The 20,182-nt window shown below is 41.8% G+C and overlaps 1 protein-coding gene across 1 annotated transcript in view; it reads left to right on the top strand.

Annotated features, from left to right (window-relative positions):
• The first annotated feature begins 7,795 nt into the window (after positions 1 to 7,795).
• The window catches only part of LOC109521072 (ubiquitin-conjugating enzyme E2 E2), a 32,804-nt gene continuing 20,417 nt past the window's right edge, over positions 7,796 to 20,182 (top strand). The window contains exons 1-3 of the mRNA XM_019878704.1: positions 7,796 to 8,042; positions 11,106 to 11,293; positions 14,082 to 14,132. Of these exons, the coding sequence (XP_019734263.1) occupies positions 11,115 to 11,293; positions 14,082 to 14,132 (230 nt within the window). The 5' untranslated portion in view covers positions 7,796 to 8,042; positions 11,106 to 11,114. The remainder of the gene's footprint in view (positions 8,043 to 11,105; positions 11,294 to 14,081; positions 14,133 to 20,182) is intronic.

The following is a 20,182-nucleotide window of genomic DNA, read 5'->3' as shown; positions in this document are numbered from 1 at the left end:
GTTAGGAAAATATTTGCTTTTATTTTTGCTTGAAATCAGGAGAGGGAATGTTAGAAATGAATGGCAATTTAAAGATGTGGCAGTCCATCTTGAACCGCAGGGGGATTTTTTTTTGGGGGGGGGGGGGACAGGTTGAAATGTGGAACCTCTCATTTCCACTGAGCTAAAATCCAATTTCATGGCAAATGTGCTGACTGTTAGGAGTCCCCCCCAAGAAAGTGCTTTTCGTAGTACAGGAGGTCAATTACGCCTGCTGAGATGCTCTCAGGCCTGTAAGGAAGAGTGTGATGAGAGCTCATTTTTCATGCTTTTAAAAGGCAGTAACAAATGACGCCGGCACGTGGCTGACAATGACGCCACACGAGCACAGAGAAAGTGGAGAGAGGGGATATGGTGATCATGCAGAGCCTCCTAGCGTTTAAAACCAGCAAGTGACCCAAAAAAATTATTCATCACAACAACAAAAAACATTCAGTGCACATTTTGCAAGGGCTGGAAAAAAATGTGTGGTGAGAAAAAGGTGACATGTTTTTCATCAATTAATACAAGTGGAACAAAATACGATTTTGTTCACCAATAATGTGGTCAAATGCTGATTTCTAATTGTGAATTTTTCATGCCAAAATGGTGCATAAGTCATTCCAGTGGACAGCTATTCTAATGACTCTTTTTGCGTCGTCCTCTGTGAAACAGGAAGTAGCCTCAACACAAATAATGTAGGATTTTCCCCCCACTTTTGCCATATATATATATATATATATATATATATATATATATATATATATATGTGTGTGTGTGTGTGTGTGTGTGTGTGCAGATATAAAAGGCTAAAATTAACATTTTTGTTTTATTGTATAAACTAATGGCAACATAAATTCGAGATTCCAAATGTAATCTCAATATTGACATTGACAGAATGTAATTAATTGTAGAGAATGAAAAATAAACAAAGTCCAGTTTTCTTTTAGTTTTGTTTTCTCTCCAGAGGTGTAATTGATGATTAAAAAATGTATTTTTACTCTGGTATTTAAGTACATTTCAGATTCCCATTCTACTTTTTTTGACTTAAGGGGCCAAATCAATACTTTTACCAGCCTTTTATTTTTTTTCATATCAGTATCTCTATTTCTACAAAAGAACAGAATGTCACTCACTACTTTTACACACTCTGAAGTACATCCAGTGACATCCACTGCTTCATTCTTGTCAGAGCGCACACTGCTGAAATTGCACCAACAGTACAATGACAATGTCACCATAGCACACTTCACGCTCATCCGTGCAATCCGCTGCCAAGGGAATCCAATCCAATCCTTTTTTCCCCCCACGTTGATGCAAGCAAGATGAGCGGGTTCAGGGGGATGGTAGCGGTGGTGTGGGTTGGGGTTCAGTTGGTTCCAGGGGTTACATTTTATCCAAAGGATTTCTTTGACAAAGCCGAACAGGCATGACCTTGGGCCCCGAGATGGGGGCCCAGGAGTGGCGTACCCCCTTTTCTCTTGCAGGTCACCATCCATCACGCCCGTGCCGCTTAATCATGTTGATATAATCTCGCCTGAGGCTAATCGGCTAAAATGAGCACATGCAGGATGAACTGACAGTGAACTGATTATCTCCAAATCAGAGTTTCTTGAGCTGACCCTTGTTCCGAGTATTGTTGGGACCAAAGCACACTTGTTGAAACAATAGGACTGCTCTCTTTAGAATCACTCCCTATCCACAATACGGGACAGTGGTACCTTAATTTACGAATGACCTGACTTAAGTTTTTTTTTTTTTAGAGTTTTTCGAGATCCAAGTTATCGTTCAGCCGAATTTTTGCTTTGACTTGGAGATACAAGCTGTTGATGGCAGCACTGAAGTCAGCTTAAGTCAGGTCACAACAGAGTAGTTTGGCAGCTAGGGAATAATTCTTCCGTAAAAGTTTATTTCCACTCCCAGTTGAAGTTTGCTTTAAAAAAAAAAACATAACAAAACATAAAACAAAGATGTGTATTTAAAACAACTGCATAGCTTTGCTTTCGGAACGCTAACATACGATGGAAAACGGCACATACGGCCTAAGGACTGCCATCGATATCGCAGTACTTATTAACCTTTAAACAACAGATATTTGAACGCAAACGACAGCAACACTTGTGGACAAACAATATACCACTTGCAGGCATATATTCTTACAGTAGTAGTGAAATGTTTCTTCATATAAATTTCGGCTTGGTTAAGTCGAGACCGGAATACAGTGAAGCACGGAGGATAGGGACCGAACCCCGCGGCAAATTGCAAAAATCTGCAAGTAATTGAAGCCTACCAATTACCGTAGGTTTGTAACTGCCATTAAATACCACAAGATGGCAGCAAAGCACTTTTTTCTGTTAGTCGAGTCTATGGCTTGACAAAAATGAAGTTCTTCCTCTTACTTCAACATAGTTGGTTGGTACCAAGATGCCACCAGATGTTACCAAAGCAATATTTTTCAGTTAGACATGGCTCTGACATGGCTCTGGCCTGAGTAGTGAATCGCAGTACAGTTTTCATCCATTCAGATTCCAATCTCTTTGTGTTGCTATACCGATGTGATCTGCCCAGGGTCTTCAGAATCAGCAGTGCTGGCCCCTGACATAATTTAAACTGTATTAGCAAAGGGACTGTTTCAGATTTCAGAATCGTCCTCACAGGGCCAAAGCGCACTAAATGACATCAGCATTTTCTGTCCTTTGATTGTTTGATCATAGCAAGCTAAATGACAAAATTAGTAAAGCATCTCTAAAACGATCTTCACACATGAATAAATCAAATATTCGGCGACTCTGGCAAATACTATAAATTTTATTTCATTGTTTTATATTATAATTTTGTATACTATTTACGGGTGGTATAATTGCGACAAGTCCATGGTGCTATTATGAACATGTGGATACAATTGAGTAAGTTCCCACTGAAGGCCCAGGTAACACACCACCAGAAAATGTAATACACTACTTTCAACCTCAGCACATGATTTAACCAGTCAGCAAAAATGTATCCCCTAAATCCAAATGTATATAAACAAGGACTCATGACATTGATGTGTTTGATTAGGAACAATGAAGCATGACATCTCATTTGCTTTGTTTCATTTTGTTGAGAGTCATTGAATAAAAAAAAAGGCCCTGTTAAGGCCCTGTTTGGATTTGTGGATTGAAGCCAGCCATCGAGCAATTTACCCCATAGTTTTTAAATCTTCCCCTCAGGCGTTCCCGCAGATCTCGGAGGATTTTGTAAGGAAATCCTGATGAAGAGAGTGGAATAAAAAGAATCCCGGTAACGCGTTTCCTCTGACTGCATGCCTACTAATCTCCACTCGTACAAATGGAGCACGAGCACTCATGAAAGATCCACAACCAGTCGAACATCTCTAGGTCATGTTCATTGCTGTTATGAGTGCAAAGTAACTAAGGTCTTAATTTATGTTGAATGAGTTCGGACAAAATGTTCCAAAGTGTCCGTTTCTGTTTGATTGCTTCATGAAGTGTGTGAGCGCCCTCCAGGGGTGTGTGAAATGCAAACTGTAATGTGGGGAATAATTTAACATGTTTTCTTCCCAAAATAAAAAGCTTAATAGCTCTAAATTGGATTTTTAACATATTTGGTAGGAGCATCGGGGCATGCGCCAACTCTGTAAGTGGATGTTCAAAGGGGACGCATGGATTAAGAGGTACAGGATGGGCCTGATAGATCCGTGAGAAAATCCACGCAAGCACGGGGCAAACACGTTAACTCCATACAGGAAAGGAGGAGCCTGGGTTCAAACCCCCATCCTCATAAGTGTGAAGCAGATGTGTTAACCATTAGGCTACCGTAGTGCCGCCTCAAATTGACCCGTTGACCTTCATTTAAACACACAAACAATTGTGCTCGTTTTGTGGGGTTTTCCTTTTTCCTTTGTGTTTCTTTTCAGAAGTTAATACATGTAGCATGTTCCATTGATCGACGAACACACACACAGCCAACCCCAATTTCACACACAAACTAAAGTGTTCTGTTTTGGACGGTTCAACATACAGTGGGTAACATGGTCCCATGAATACAATTTACCCTATTTAACACACAAACAAACAATCTTTGTTTCCCTCTTTTCCATTTTTCTATTGGTAAACATGCAGCATATGACATTAATTGACCCGTTGACCTTCATTTAAACACACAAACAATTGTGCTCGTTTTGTGGGGTTTTCCTTTTTCCTTTGTGTTTCTTTTCAGAAGTTAATACATGTAGCATGTTCCATTGATCGACGAACACACACACAGCCAACCCCAATTTCACACACAAACTAAAGTGTTCTGTTTTGGACGGTTCAACATGCAGCGAGTAACATGGTCCCATGAATACAATTTACCCTATAAACACACAAACAAACAAACAATCTTTTTTTCCCTCTTTTCCATTTTTCTATTGGTAAACATGCAGCATATGACATTGACCCATGACTACTGTTCGAACACACACACACACACACACACACACACACACACACACACACACACACCCACACACACACACACACACACACACACACACACTTTACCTCAATTCAAAGCACAATTGTGTTCATAGCCTGTGTCTTTTTTTTTAGATGGTTAATCATGCAGTGGGTCACACTGACCCATGAACACAACAACACTTAGAAAGACTGCCAGGATGTAGCACAGAGATGTGTTTTTTTTTTTATGGCTGAAAGCATCAGGTCACACTGACCCAAGAACACAAACACACATACAATTTACGTCAATTTAACATACAAACATGCTTATTTGGGGTTTCTCTTTCTTTTTTGGTGGTGACCGATGTAGTGGGTCAATCTGACCCATCAGTACACAGACACACAAGTGGGACCAATTCGATAGTTTCTATTTTGGGGTTATGTCTTGGGATGGGATGTATTGTGGATGAACGGACTGCAATCAACTTGACAGGTTCCACTCCAAGTGTCCCAAAAATAAATATTACGATTTCAAGTAATATATTTGTTTCTTAATCTATGAAGTGGAATTGATTTGCATATTAGGATTGATCACGCTAGATATTTCTTTGCATTTACGCTGCAATAAATCCACATTACCTTACAATCAAAGTATACTTACATACATTTACGAGACTGTTAAGAGGTCTACATGATCCACAACGACAGTCATGTGCTTGCAATTATCTGGTTGAGCTTTAGCTGCTACGCATTAAATGTAATCAGGGCCTCGTCAAGCCTCTACGCCTTGCGGTGACCCCCCCGGAGGCCTTTCCGCGTAGCAGCCGTCGCAATTAAAATGGAAATGTGGGGATGTAAAAGTTGAAACATCAGCCCGTCCCTGCGGCGTGAGTCAATGCAGCAGTGAGTACGAGTCAAGTGTTGGGGAGGGGGGTCACGTTAGTCAGTCACGTCCCCTTGAATGAAGGAAATAGTTGGCCCAGGACACCAGTATCACTGATCAGCATGAAATTGGGCGGACATGTCTATCATAACAGAACGCAGCAATAAGTCTCCGTACTTATAAATTAAACTCATCAGGAAGTCTGCCATTTTGGTTTGAAGCAGCGATTTTGGGCAAAAGCTTGGGCTCCTACCTTAGTAGAAAGTTAGAAAAAGTCAGAAAAACAAATATAACACAGATAGCAGTTTCACCAATCGACATAAAATTGGGTGCAGACGTCTCACGTAAAAGGGTGCACCAAAGAGTCTCGGAGGCCAAATTGAACAGGAAGTCAGCCATTTTATTTGAAGCAGCCAATTGGGGCAATTCCAGTGCTTGCACTTTAAAGTTAGGAAAAATAAATAAGTAAAAATCAGCACTGGACACCAGCTTTCCCAATCAGCTTGTCATTGGGGGGACATTTCTATCATGATGAGAAGCATCAAAAAGTCTCAATAATGTCCCAAAATGTAGAGGAAGTCTGCCATTTTGGTTAAAAGCAGCCATTTTGGCCAAATGTCAAAGCTTGTATATTTTGGCAAACTCTGACTAGGTAATTCACCCAATCGAAAGCAGGTATCCTTAACAGATGTGGCACTGAATTGAGCAGCACACCCTCAAATTTTTCTGATTATTTTGAGAACTAGCCATTCGTTGTTGCTTTGATTATGGTTGTACAGTACCTGTATTTAAAATTATGATTTGTGTGGCAGGATAGTCTTTTCTGTAATTATAGTGAAACCTTTAAAGTATAAACCAACAGTTAATCTGCCGCGGACCGGCGGTTGGGGACCCCTGCTTTAAAGTATAAACCAACAGTTAATCTAGTAGACCTCCATTTTGGTCAGACTTGGAGACATTTTTACCCATTGGAAATAACTGAAAAAATAACATTCCCCTTCATGATCTCAAAGCTTAGCAGCTAGCACCACGTACAATGCAATCAAATGACTACAAGTATGCAGAAAACTTAATCAAGAGTCTGTATTTATTGAGCTAGCGCAATTTGAATGATAAAATATGTATTTTGTAAAGGAAAAATCCAATTAAGTACATTTTTCTTTTCCAGTTTGAGGGTTCCACATCCCATGACATGAAAGTTGGGCCATCAAAATTTCCTGTATTCCCACCAGCCAAGCATGCAGACGCGGTGACATAACATGTCTTAGCTCGGTGGCCTGCTTGCTTCTGGAAAAATGTGAACCGAGGAGGCGGATGAGGAGGCCTGGAGTGTTTTTGGATGTTTTCACATCGATTCACAAGGCTTCTGAATGTGTGTCATACAGTGTAAAAATATCGGCCCACAATACGCTGATGCTTTGTGTGAACTGCAGCAGTACGAAAACAAAAATAGTAGTGCCAATTTGTAGCTTGCCATCAAGGCCAGAACTGTTTTCTCTTCTGGTCTTAACACCATCAAAAACACTGACCTACAGTTACAACCTAAATTCCAATATTTTTTCTATATTCCCAAAAGTCTATTCTGTTTGGTTGGTGTTTTTCTTGGCTACACTGCTACCAGTTCGTGTTTGTGGATGGCTGATCTTTTTTTCTTTTTTGTCCAATCAGAATTCGGTCTCTAAGTGTTGCCATGTCAATCTAATCTGCCCACGGCCTTCAGAATTAGTTGTGCTGGCATTACCAGTTCGTGTTTGTGGATGGCTGATCTTTTTTTGTTTTTTTGTCCAATCAGAATTCGGCCTCTAAGTGTTGCCATGTCAATCTAATCTGCCCAGGGCCTTCAGAATTAGTTGTGCTGGCACGTGGAAATCAAACTAAATAAGGAATAAGACTATTTCTTGAACCAATCAGATTTTTAATTCGTCCTACATGACCCACAATAATGTCAGCATTTCTCCGTTCTCTGATCAGCTCGTCAGAGCAAAACTATTGATTGTGAACTCTTGCTTTTACATTGCCATCTGCTAGCAGGCTAGCCAGAGCCGACCTGACGTTATGTGTGAATCTGATACAGGCCAAAAGGACTGGATCTGTATCGGATTGATTTTATCAGAAACAGTCTGACCCAATCCATAAGACTAAAGTACATAATATATACTCAACTTAATTATCATCACATAATTTATTTTATGATTAATCAAAAATGATTTATTGCAGCTTTACAATGTTATGTTTTCCTTTGGGGGACCGGAGTAGTTGTTGTAAAGTGAATGTGTCCCAAAATTTTTTGGATTTCAATATCAAGCAAATTGCATCGACATAGTTGTAACAACGTTTAGAGGGACATAAAAAATAACATCGGTATCGAGTAGTCCATTAGCACTCTCGAGTAGCGTTCGTCTCGGCAGTGGTGCGCGGTCCCGCGTGCACTCTATCTTGTCGGGAGCGCGCAATCGGGGGCGGTCCGGTCCAGAGGCTTACCTCCTCTCCTCGCTTCTTCTTCGTCTTGTTCTTGTTTCAGTGCTGGTTGCTTGCTGCTTGTTTCTCGCTGCCTCCACCACGTGAGTTTAAAGAGCAAAAGGACGTCCGGGAGCGAGTGAAAAGGCGGCCGTGTTCTTGAGGATCCCCGTCTCTTCGATTTTTTTTAGGGGGATTAAAAATCACGCCGAATCGCAGCGTTGACGGCCGAGCGCCATCAGGTAAACACTGTAAAGTCGAAGCGAATGTCCCGTGGAAAGTGCTTTTTTCTTCTTCTTCAATTACCACCGGGGAAGAGGAGAGAGGGGAGGAGGTGGAGGTGGATGTGCGGGGGACGAGCCTCCCTTTGTGCGGAAGAGTCAGGGTCACAATGTGGACGCTCGACGGACGGTCGCCTCAGCCGGCCTCGAGCGTCCTTAGGGACGGCTCGGTTTCCAGCCCCCGCTCGACCCCCATTGTGTGTTGTTGCCCCCACAATACGGTGGCTCCGACGCTTGTGAGCGGGGTAGGGGACTGTCGAGAACCTTGACCGACCGCGGTGCTTGTTTTCTTGGCATCGTAACCCCCCCGACGTGCATCGGTGCGGCTTTCGTTCCATTAGAGTGCCGACATCTACCACTGCTATGAAACGCCCCCTCCGCCGGAAAAGGCGAGCTTGTTGTCTCTCCACTTCGCCATCCAAACACTTAGACTCATTTGAATATACCATAAATATACAAATACGCCTGTGTTTTCACATTCTTTTTGTAATTCACACGACACACGTCCGCGTTGAAGCCATGTTTTTGTCGCCCGCTATGGGGCTGCGATTGGCGTTAATGACGCCATCGCGGTGGTTGGCTAATGTGTCACGAATGCTTTGTTGAGTTACCTTTTAGCTTACATCTTCCAGCTGTCCAAAGCTAACAACACAACATTACATCGATAGAAATAAAGAAATAGATCTATGACAAGAGTTGTTCCCAAAGCCATCACTTTACTAGGGTTGCAAAATAATGGAGATTTTCAAAGTTGCAAACTTTTCATGCAAATTAACGGAAATGCGTGGGAATACAGGTAAATGAGGAATTTTCGAAATTACAGGTAAGGACGTGCTTTGTATAGCACACTTCATGAACAAGACCATTACATTAAGGTGATTTAAATGAAGCATCAGTCAAGATAAATTAAGAGTTACCATGCAAGTGGTGATTAAAATAAAAGAATTAAAGGATAAATACATGAGAATGCCGCGATAAAAAATGTTTTCAGCCCAGATATAAATGAACTGACCATTTGAGCAGACCTGGGGTATTCAGGGAGTTTGTTTCACAGGTGAAGACCATAATAACGAAATACTTCTTCACGTTCTTTGCTTCTGGTTCTGGGAACACACAATAGAGTTCCAGACAACCTGATGGGTCTGGATGCTTCATAGGATACTAATGCATTTTGCGTGAATTTAGGTTCAAAACCATTTAGAGATTTATAGACCAACAGCAAGATTTTAAAATATATTCTTTGCCTCAAGGGAAGCCACTGTAGTGATTTACAGACAGGTGTGATGTGGTCCAGTTTATTGGTGTTTGTAAGAACTGTGGGGGAAGCGTTTTTGGACCACCTGCAGCTGCTTGATTGATGATTATTTTTTTTAAGACACGTAAAGACACTTGGAGTCATCTAGTGGAATGAAAATCAAAGCATGAACAAGGATTCTATGTGTCTTGTTGAGACAGAAAGGCTTTAAATTGAGCTATGTTTTTCACTGGTTGTTAGAATTCAGGTCTGAGTCAAGACAGAACACCCTTAATTTGAGCTATGTTTTTCAGGTGGTTATAGGCAGATTAGTAATAGATGGTAAAGTGGTTGTGAAAATGCAGGTCAGAATCAATAATTACACCAAGATTTCTGGTTTCAAGGTGAGTGCTGAGCTTGGATCTTTCATATTTGGGGCCACTTCTGTCTCATCTGGATTGAGCCGGAGAAAATTCTGGACCATCCACTAATAGATTTGGTGAATACACTTAGTAAATGTAAACAAAGGACTGTAGTCATATGATGACACTGAAATGTAAAATTGCGTGTCATCCGCATAAGTATGACAAAAGACGTTGTGGTGCTCCATAATCTGAGCAAGGGGAAGCATGTAGATATTAAACAGTAATGGTCCAGGAATGGATTCTTGTGGAACCCCGCATGTGATCTTATTTCGCTCACTCATGACTACCACTTGAGACAAAGTAATCCTTGTCTTGCAAGTACTGGAAGGTTTTCGCTTGAATATAGATGGTACAAGTGATTTTTTTAAGCATAATTATAACAAAAACAACTGGATTTCATGCAAGTAGTGTTAGGCTACTTTGATTTAGGAGTGCCCCAATTTACAAATATTTTGCGGTACCACCTGTAGCTTGGTCGATTTATTTTATTTCTTTATTTTTGATCATGTATTTTTTCTTTGCGTTCCAAGTCATATTTTGAGGTTCAAGCAAACTTCAGATATGCCGCCGCTCTAGTGAAATGGAGAAAAAAAAATGGAGCAGTTAAGGTACTGCAGTGCCTTCACATGTGGGCAAGTAGATGACAAAGTATCTATTTATGCTTAAATAATTTCCATTCAATTACCCTCACCTCCTAATTAATTCCTATGTTATTGTATAACCTGTTATAACAACGTTGCATATTTGAGGATTTAGAGTGCAACAACTCTATATGTGTGTACGTTTCAAAGACTGGAAATTAAATAAAGGTCTCAAAGGATTAGGCCGCAGGGGTAGTGGACTCCGGTTCCTCGAGAGATATATCCTGCCTTTTTTAGATCTCTCCCTACTCCAACATACCTAATTCAATTCATCATGATCGTTTCAGACTTGGACAGAGCTTGCTGATGAGCTGATCGTTTGAATCAGGTGTGTTGAAGTAGAGAGAGATCTCAAACAGGCAGGATATGGCTCTTGAGAACACCGGAGTTCCCTACCTCTAGATTAGGGTGTACTAAAACACTCACGTAAAAACACATGTAAAGGTGGAAAACCGTCCTCAAAACAACTATGGTTTGGATTAAGATGCTAAAACAGGCATTGTTGGGTTGACATAGGGTGCAGCAACTCTGTCTTGGTATTGAAGGGGGTGCAGGTCTTAAAAAGTCGGGTAAAGACTGCTATAGACTGATTGTTAGTGCACACGCAACCATTTTCAACATAAACCCGAACTGACATTTAATGATGTTGTGACGGTACCCTGGCGTGACAAGAGTCACACGACTTGATGTTTTTGTGTTGTTTGTCTTTCTCCTCCTCATTCAGGGCCCCACAATGTCCAGTGAAGTGCAGAGACCGGACGACAGCCCCAGCACCAGCGGTGGCAGCTCGGACATCGAGCAGCGTGAGTCGTCTGTACCGACCGAGCAGGAGCGCGAGCAAGCGCAGCCCAAAAAGAAGGAGACAAAGATCTCGAGTAAAACCGCTGCTAAACTGTCGACGAGTGCCAAGAGGTAAGACCCCCCCCCTCCTTCCCTCCCAGCACCTCTTCCTACCCCCCGTCCTCCTCTTGTGTGGGGAGTACACTGGGTTGTTTGCTAAAATGGTGCCCTAAGGGTGTGAAGCTGTGTAAAAACCACTGTAGTCCCAAAGGCATTGTCATTTCAAGCATGCCTGCTTTTCAGCGGCACTATAAACCTTCTTTTGAATGGAAATAACACACGCACGTACCCATGAATGGCGCTTCATTAAACAAACTTGTTAAAACACCATTTTTAAAGTATTCTTTCGCATTTGTTGTCATTCTCTGGCTGTCAAGAAGTGTGAGACTATCTTGTAGCACCACTTTAAGGACTTGCTCACACACGTCTTGAAATAAGATCCCAAGCGTGCTTGCTTCAAATTGTTTTGGTCACTCTGAAGTGAAGTGCTCACAAAAATTGACGCATGAAACACAGGAGAATCAAATATTGTCGATGTAAACACCAAAATGTTCAACCAAAACATAGCATTTTGTCTAATGAAAGTCTGATTACTCGGTGTTTTCCAATTTTGATTGTGCCAAGGCATATTCGACATCGGAAAACTCAAGGCACACGGCTGAACAAGAATATCAACAAAAGATGACACACAGGTTAATTACTGTACATTCCGCCATCTAATGACATAAAGAGCAGCAGAAGCCTGTCATCAAACATCACTGGCATAGATGGATGATCAAGTATATAAATATAAATTGTAGTAAATAATAGATTTTTGGACCACTTAAGTGAAATTAGCTTCTTTCCTGCGGCACATCTGATGATCTGTCAGATACAGTAATGTGCCACAGCACACTTGTTGTCAATCACTGTGCTAAATCAATGCTAACATGTACAGTGTTCCCCACATGCACACAATTCGCTTTTCACTGACTCATATAATCAGTTTTTTTTTTTGTGCTTTGTTATTTGGAAAAACAAACAAAAAACATACCGTCGTTGCACACAATTCGCTTTTCACTGACTCATATAATCAGGTTTTTTTTTTTGTGCTTTATTTGCAAAAACAAACAAAAAACATACCGTCGCATTTTGTGCTCAATGCGAAGCCTTGTCAAATCTAAAAGTGTTGCTTTCATTCCATCACGTGGCATCTTCGTGCTATGTTGAAATAAGTTGAGGATCTTCATATAGTGCTTTGCTGTTGGCTTATGGCATCTCTTTGTCTTTTGAGGGTCAGTTCCTCATGGATTTGCACCAGTCCAGAAATGCTATTGATGGACTAAAATCTAAGATTTGTAATATAAACTCCAGCCACTTGAACACACAGACAAGAAATACAAACGCAACATCCAGTACTGACAGGCAAATATTCTCTATTCTTCTGTGGGACAAATGACTATTACTGCAGCTTAGTGGATCTTCCTCTTGCTTTTAATTTTCCACGATGCAGCAGCGGTGCCGAGGATGATCCGCAATATAACGGACATGAGAGAATGCAATTCTCCCGCGCTTCTCTTTCAAGACAACCACAATGGCGGAATTGGGCAAAATTCTTTCTATTCACCAGACTTGAAAGCCAAAAGTAGGTCCACCGGGCTTGAAAGCTTCGAGTGGCCTTCGACGCAGAGACGTTAGGCTGCAATTCAGTTGATATCGAGCGACTAACTGTGTGTTGCTTTCTTTCCGAATGATGTTCTTATCACATCGGCGTCATCGCGCGCGGTTTTTGGCACACATGAAAGTGTCCTCGGTGAAGATGATGTGACGAGGACTGGCTCGCCAGTTGATCCGACATCTGTTTTGAAACTACACGTCAGCAGATGGACATGATTTGGATTTGAGGTTTGATCATGACAATAAAATTGCATCGTGATGCAATATTTGACAAGGTAGTCCATTCATGCGGTTTCGTTTTCAGTATTTGACGTTCCTGGTGTAATAAGAAGTGAACAGCTGTTGGTACAAACAATAATAAAACCAAAGAGGACTTTTAACTTGGATAAAAGGAATGACTTGCACATGGTAAAACTGGGCGCTTTGAATGTGAGCTTTGTTTTCAAATGCTTGCTTTTATGTGGTGATTTGAAATTTCTTAAGCTGTGTTGTTTTGTCATTTCACTGTTTTGTTTGATCTTTTTACCCCGATTTTCTTCATTTTTTTCTTGATTTTATTGATTTCTTGATTTTCATCTGTTCTTTGCATGTTTTCATTATTTCTGTGTAAAGCACTGTGGCTTTGCCTTATATGTGAATGGTGCTGTGCAAGTGTATACAGTACTTGCCTTTCCTTGCCTAAATGTTATCCATCATGCATCCATCCACCCACCTATTCAAGCCAATGTTGCCTTCAGGTACATTTTACATCTCAGTCACTTAAAAGGAAATTGTTCGAAAACGTCCTGAAATCCCATCCATCCAGTTCGGTGTTTGTTTTCACAAACAGTCCTAAATCACAGTTTTGCCCTCACAAGACCACTGAGCTGTTTTCCAAATGTCTTTAAGATCTATCTAGACACCCATCCACGCATTGCCTTCACGGAAAGTTTGAAATCGCAATTTTCCCTGTCACAAAAACAACAGCGATTGTTGCAAAAGACATTCGAATGGATTTTACCTCACCTGATGAGTAAAGTATCTGTCGATCCAGCCCTCTACGAGTGTATTCACTTTGGAGTTGTTGTCAACAAAACAATCACCTCAAACACAGCACATGTATCTGTTTAGCTTTTCTGACAACTCTATTCACAGTGTTAAGTGCATACCTGATGGAAAGCCACTAAAACTAACACCAAAATGACTCTTTTGTTTTTCTTCCCAGGATTCAGAAGGAGCTGGCTGAAATTACATTAGACCCTCCTCCAAACTGCAGGTGAGCTGCTCTTATCTGCTCCCTGATGATTGCTTTGCTGATGTACAATGCTGATGGTTGTGTGTGTGTCTGTGTGTGTGTGTGTGTATGTGTGTGTGTGTGTGTGTGTGCGCGCGCGCCTTTTTCACAGTTATGGCTGCAGTGAGAGCGTAGAAAAAAGAGCTGCGGTGTCACCTTTTAAAAGCCGTTTCCATTCTTGTATACCCCCCACGAACCCCCACCTCCTCTCTTCGGTGCAGTCAATGCTTATTGTTTGATGTTTACTCTTTCTCGGACCTTTTAAGGGCGAGAGATGTTGCCGGCGCGCCACATGCGGCGCATCCGTCATCCCCCTCGGGGATGCCGCGAAGGACGGAGCTGTTTATCAGCTTCCGTGACGCCATCATTGATGCCGCCTTTGTTGGTTTAGTTTGACAAGATGATGGTGGTGGTGGTTTTTTTTTTTTTTTTTTTTTTTGCTTCGGTCCTCAGGCGCCAGTTTGTAGTCGTCTGACCGTTTACTGTCTCGTCTATGGCGGGAAACACAAAGACGGCGGTTAATGAGATTAATCAAAGACACGGCGATGCGTACAAAGACAATTAGTCTTAAGTGCTTACCATAAATGTCCGTTAGGTCTTCATTGTCTTTGATATATTCTGAGTCATTTGCCAGTTGCATCAAAGACACCATATCACAATTTAAGGAGACTTTATTGTTGTTTTAAGCGAATGTATTGATGCTTTCTGACTTTTCACCTGGGGTGCCCGATAACGGTCGTCGGGCCATTGCCTGCCTTATTTACAGTGTCAAATTGCTTTTTAACAAATCATGGCTATAGATTTCATCAGTGCATTGAAACTGGGCATGTTGGCAGTGATGAATTACTCTTTGATATATCCAAAAAAAATGTACACCAGGTTCCTTGATTGATTTGCAAACAATAAGGAGAGTCCGTTGGGTGTGTTTTGGGTTGGAGAGAATGGTGATGTCCTCTGGCTTTGTTCGCGTGGTGCCACTGACGGCCTTCTTCTTGCCGGGAAACCAGAAATTGTTTCACTGCAGCTTCTTCAAAGAAACAACGCTCTATACAAAATGAATGTCTAAAAAAAGTGCAAAATATTACGACTTATCAAAGACACAATCATTGACGTGATGTGTACCAAAACACACACATTCACTTTTCAAAGACTCAGCATTTGACTCTGACTTTCAACATACATTGGGTTAATTGAACACGATATGCTTCGGTGTTTACGTTCAATTATTCGATGATGGACTCTACTCTATTTTAGACCCCCCCACCCCCTTTTTCCTCTTTTTTTTTGAAAATAAAACTAGGTTGGCTCACATGAAGGATTTGGTTTGAGGAAGTCATTTGAAAGTAAAATAATCGCCAGAGGAGATTTTGCAGTCTTGGGAAGGGGGGGCGGGGTAGTTGCTCGGGAAACAATTAAGCTTCCTCAAGATAATCCCTTTACGTGTGTGGGGGTGGGGTGGCGGGGGGGGGGTGTCATGTAATAATTACTTTTGCGGTAATATATATGACGACAACAGTGGTGATGGAGAGGAGCGACATTTTCTCAGACGCTCGTTTAGTATGCTGTTCACTTCCCGCTTTTTTTTTCCCCCGGACCGAGCTCGCTTGAAAGGTTATTCATTTGAGCGGCTGCGACAAATGGAGTCACAGGCTGTTGGCCTTCTTCAGGAGGCAGGAAGGAGAGCGGCGCTAAAGACATCCACTTGGGTGCGTTCCACAAACGCAGCACCGGCCTGGTGGGTGGAATGGTGGGAGGGTATGGGCTGGGGAGGGGCCACTTGATTTATGTCATCTCCACTGCCGCCGTGCCTGCCACCTCGTTACCACACTGTCTTCAGTTTAATCTGCGGAGAGTTTCACCTTGCCTTGTTGTGCAGATATGTCGCTATTTAATGAAGTGGATGCGCTCATTCAGTGGGTCTCCACTGTTGTCACGCTGAAATTCATATTTTCCTATTGTTAAAAAAAGTCATGACCCTAATAGAAGTTAAGAGCCATAAAAGAAAATGTGTTTAGGAAGACCCATGTAGTGTTGTGATTGATCTTTAGCGACCCCTGCAAAGTTTTTTGCATTTTTTTTTTTTATGGGTTTTTACAGAACAGTAGACAGACATATATATTATTGAACCAATCCCTACTTATTCGCGTAAATCCCCGCTTATTCTCGCTGTTTTGTGTTTTTTAAGACGGCCCCCCACTTATTTGCTTTTGTCCTTTTTGTTTCCCATAGCATTTCTAAGGGAGCATCACCTATTGACAGATTTTTGCTGTTCGTGGTCTAGCCCGGGTTTGGATAAGATTAAATGCGTTTTTAAGTTTGGCAGAAGGTAACGAAAAGAAATGCTCTTTTTTTTTTATGTGGTCAGAAAATCGGGTGGGTTTGGAACGTGTCACCTTGTGCCTATTTGATGTTTTTTTTGTGCTCTTTTTAAAATGCCCTACAAAGCCACAAAATGGCGCCAATGCCTTGGCTACTGGAAAGTACAAATCGGTTTGAAGGAAAAATTGCTGAAGCAATGCATCTTGACTGGTCGAAGATGTCTGTTGGGGAGGAGCTACGTTGAGCTTGGGTCGTTCGAGAAAATTAAGGAGTCCTCACCACATGTGAATGTTCTCGTGCACGCCCGGTGCTCTAAATCAAATCATCTGTAAGCCATTCATTTTGAAGGGTGATGTTATAAGATGAGTCTGCGGTTATAGTTTCCGTTAAATGGCTTAAACAAGTCATATAGGCAGTTGTAAACATTTTAGGAATGACAGTGCATCAATTACTCGCAGGTTTCTGCATTTGCAGCAGGTCTGTTTTCTCAGCGTATGGCGAGGCTTTACTCAAGTTGATTGTCATGAGGGGTGTTCACACAGCACACATTTGCATCGGTACGGCACACATTTGCATCGGTGCTGCACCGATGTATTTTGCTGCGATATATCTTACACCGGTGTAAATTTTGTGGAGCGTTCACACGTATAAAGCTGCTTACTAAAGAGAAGCGTGTTAACCACGGTGCAGCCCCACTTGCGTTCACATGGCAGTTTCTGCGGCCGTGCAATACGATAATATGGAAATATGCGCAAAGTGTGCTTCCTTTTCCCCGCCTTGTTTATGACATATCGAAAAACCATGGTTTATACTTTTCCAGACAAATCAACACTGTGGTCTATCAGACACCGTAAAAGGATGAGAGAGAGAAAGGAAAGAAGTGCAAAATACCCAGGATGCAAGTTATGCAATACCCGTATGTAATCAACTCTTCTCGCATGTAGCGAGTCTACCCCTGTAAGCGTTCACACGTCCCGTTTTATATCGGTGCTGCCCCGCAAACTAGCATTTACTCTGGAGTAAAATTTTAAACCATCTCCTGAGCAGGGTTAAATTTGCTCCGGTTTAAGCTGTTTTCAGGGGCTACACTGATATAACTTTGTACATGTGAACGCTCTACGGGGGCAGCACCGGAGTAAAAGTTGCCGTGTGAACACCCCTATTATTAAAGCTGATGTCCTTAAACAGCGACAGGAAGAAACCTGGGAGGATTTGATTTGGTCATTATTCTCCGTTCTCACACCTACCGATGCAAATGAAGCTACATTTGTGCTAGAGATGCCACCTGCACATGTGTCACTGTCGTTTTAGGGTTAATTAAACGTCCCCGTCGACAAAGAGGAGCTGCCATTCAGTGGGCCGCGTTGTCGCCTCTTGTATTATGCGTCTCATTCGACATGGGGTTTCATTCTTCGAGTGGAAGGAGTCATCGTGTGATTCGAGTGAAACAGATCAAGCGACATCCTCATATAAGGCGACAGCAACGCAACGGACGTCATTGCGTCAGAGCCGCAGGATCCAATTCAACTGTAGTAGGCGTCAAAACGCAATAGTTTAGTAATAACCCAACTCGTATCCCACTAATCCGGCTCTGATGAATATATGAGTCAATCCATCTCCGCGTCTGCCCCCTGGAGACAGTGCTCGCTTTTGATTGATGCTGCAACAGAGTGCTTATTAATGTTTATTATTGGGCTTGTATGCTCCGATCTGTTTTTGATATTATTTTTAGTTAATTGCTGAATGAAACTGGAGGCTATTTCACACAGAAATCCTGCAAAATTTGCCAGACGGAGACAGATAATTAGATGACACGGGCGTCTGGTGCGCCGAACAGCAACAAATGCTGTCGGCAACACGGAGGGAGAAATGAATTAACTGCCGGGTGTTAAACTTCACACTTATGTTTGGCATTCCCTCACTCACAGGGGTCGACCCGCTTCTCTTCTAGGTCTCACACTACCTCAAATTGCAAACAATTTTCAACCGACTTTAATTTCCATATCTTTGTTCAAAAACAGGATTTTTTTTTTTTCCACATAGGGGCGATTACGGCTTTGATTGAACTCCAATTTTAACTCAGAATCCAGCCAATTTACAAGTCGACTTTCACAGACATTAAATGTTTTTGCGATTAACACAAAAACCCAGCAAAGGTTTGAATTTGCCACGACTAAATTAACAATTACGATCAGAAAGCTTCTGTTGCTTCCATCTCTGGATCCATCTATCAAATAGTTCAAAAATCGATAATTCTGTCCGTTATCCCAAATGGATGGAAATTTATTTTGCTTTATTAAACAAACAAAAAAAAAAATGTGCATTTGAGGTGAGATATTTGTCCACTCACAAGCACCATCATCACATTCTACATTGTATTAGCTGTAACTTTCATTTTGTATGGTTTTAAAAGGCGAGGCCTGGCTTGTTGATTGACGTCGACGTCAGCGAGTAAAATCGAGTTGGCTGTTGTGAGGTCTGGTTAGTAGCTGGCCGGTAACTGACTAACTGTGAGCTAACCCGCTTGTTGCCGAGTGCCTGTGCGCCAGCTTTTGCCATAGAAAAATGTAAACGCCAGAGGGACTTGTGTGGATTACCGCCACCTATAGGACCGGAGTGTGACAGCATGTTGTCTGACAGACGTTTTGGCCTTGCTAGAGAATTTCACTCCACCGTTACTTCTTTCCTTTTTTGCAGTTTGACATGCAGTTGAATACAGAAAAGCCGCTGCTCTCTATTTTAGATTCCACTCAGGTGTATTTCAGTTATCTCCCACATCTGTTGTCCTGTCTCCTCATTTGTTATCTCCTCACTTGTCACGTCCCCCTCCTCTTTCGTCTCCTGCTGCGTTTATCAGAAGACGTGTCGGATTTAAAGTCGTTAGTTTTCCCCGTTCATCACATCAAAGACACAGCCGGAGCCCTGCGCCGTCTCCCTCCACAGAGACGGTGGGGGAAGCGTTAGATGAGGCATTTCATTCTCTTCACACAGTGATATTAGTGTCTGTCAGTGTTTTGAATGAGCTTTTTTCAATTGGCACCCAAAAAAAACCTTCTGTGGGGGGGAAAAAAGAATCCTTGAAACATCGCTGAGAGGTGTTTATGCCCCAGAGGAAGTGGGAAATATGGCGGTTGGTCAAAAAAAGTGAGTTGCTGAATAATTGATGATAGCGCCTCCCCCCCAAAAAAAAGTTTTGATTTTTCTTAGAACACACTTTCAAGAGAAGATATTATGCAAAACTGACTTGTAAATATCATTCTAAAAATGCCTGCCCTCCCATCACGTGTGATCAAGTAATTCTTACCAGCCTATTTCTAAAAGTGTGTTTGTAAGCCGTTCAGAACACAGCCACAGCCAGGCTACCCTGTGAAACACTATCATGTCAAAACCAAAAGGTAAGCAGATCTCCAGTGAATTCTGTTGTAGTATGTAGGATGACATGGGAAAAAAATCAAATATCAAAATAGAACATATCATCGAATGGAGATTTATGAAATGAATAAAATTGGCCCAAGTTTGTGACACAGGTTATTTTAAGCGTAATTCATTAAGCCAGTGTGTATAACGATGCTCACATATTGTCCCTTCATAAATAATGGAAACCATGTCATTGAATAAAATACAAAAATTCTTAATCACCTGACCTTTGAAACGCACGAAAAACCCTCTTTCAAGGGGCTTGTAAACTATTTCCATGTTTGGAATTCCTGAAT

Source organism: Hippocampus comes, unplaced genomic scaffold (genome assembly GCF_001891065.2).
Source record: "Hippocampus comes isolate QL1 unplaced genomic scaffold, H_comes_QL1_v1.1 scaffold315, whole genome shotgun sequence".
Taxonomy (NCBI): domain Eukaryota; kingdom Metazoa; phylum Chordata; class Actinopteri; order Syngnathiformes; family Syngnathidae; genus Hippocampus; species Hippocampus comes.
Note: the sequence above shows the minus strand (reverse complement) of the source record. Positions and strands in the feature narration are given on the sequence as shown.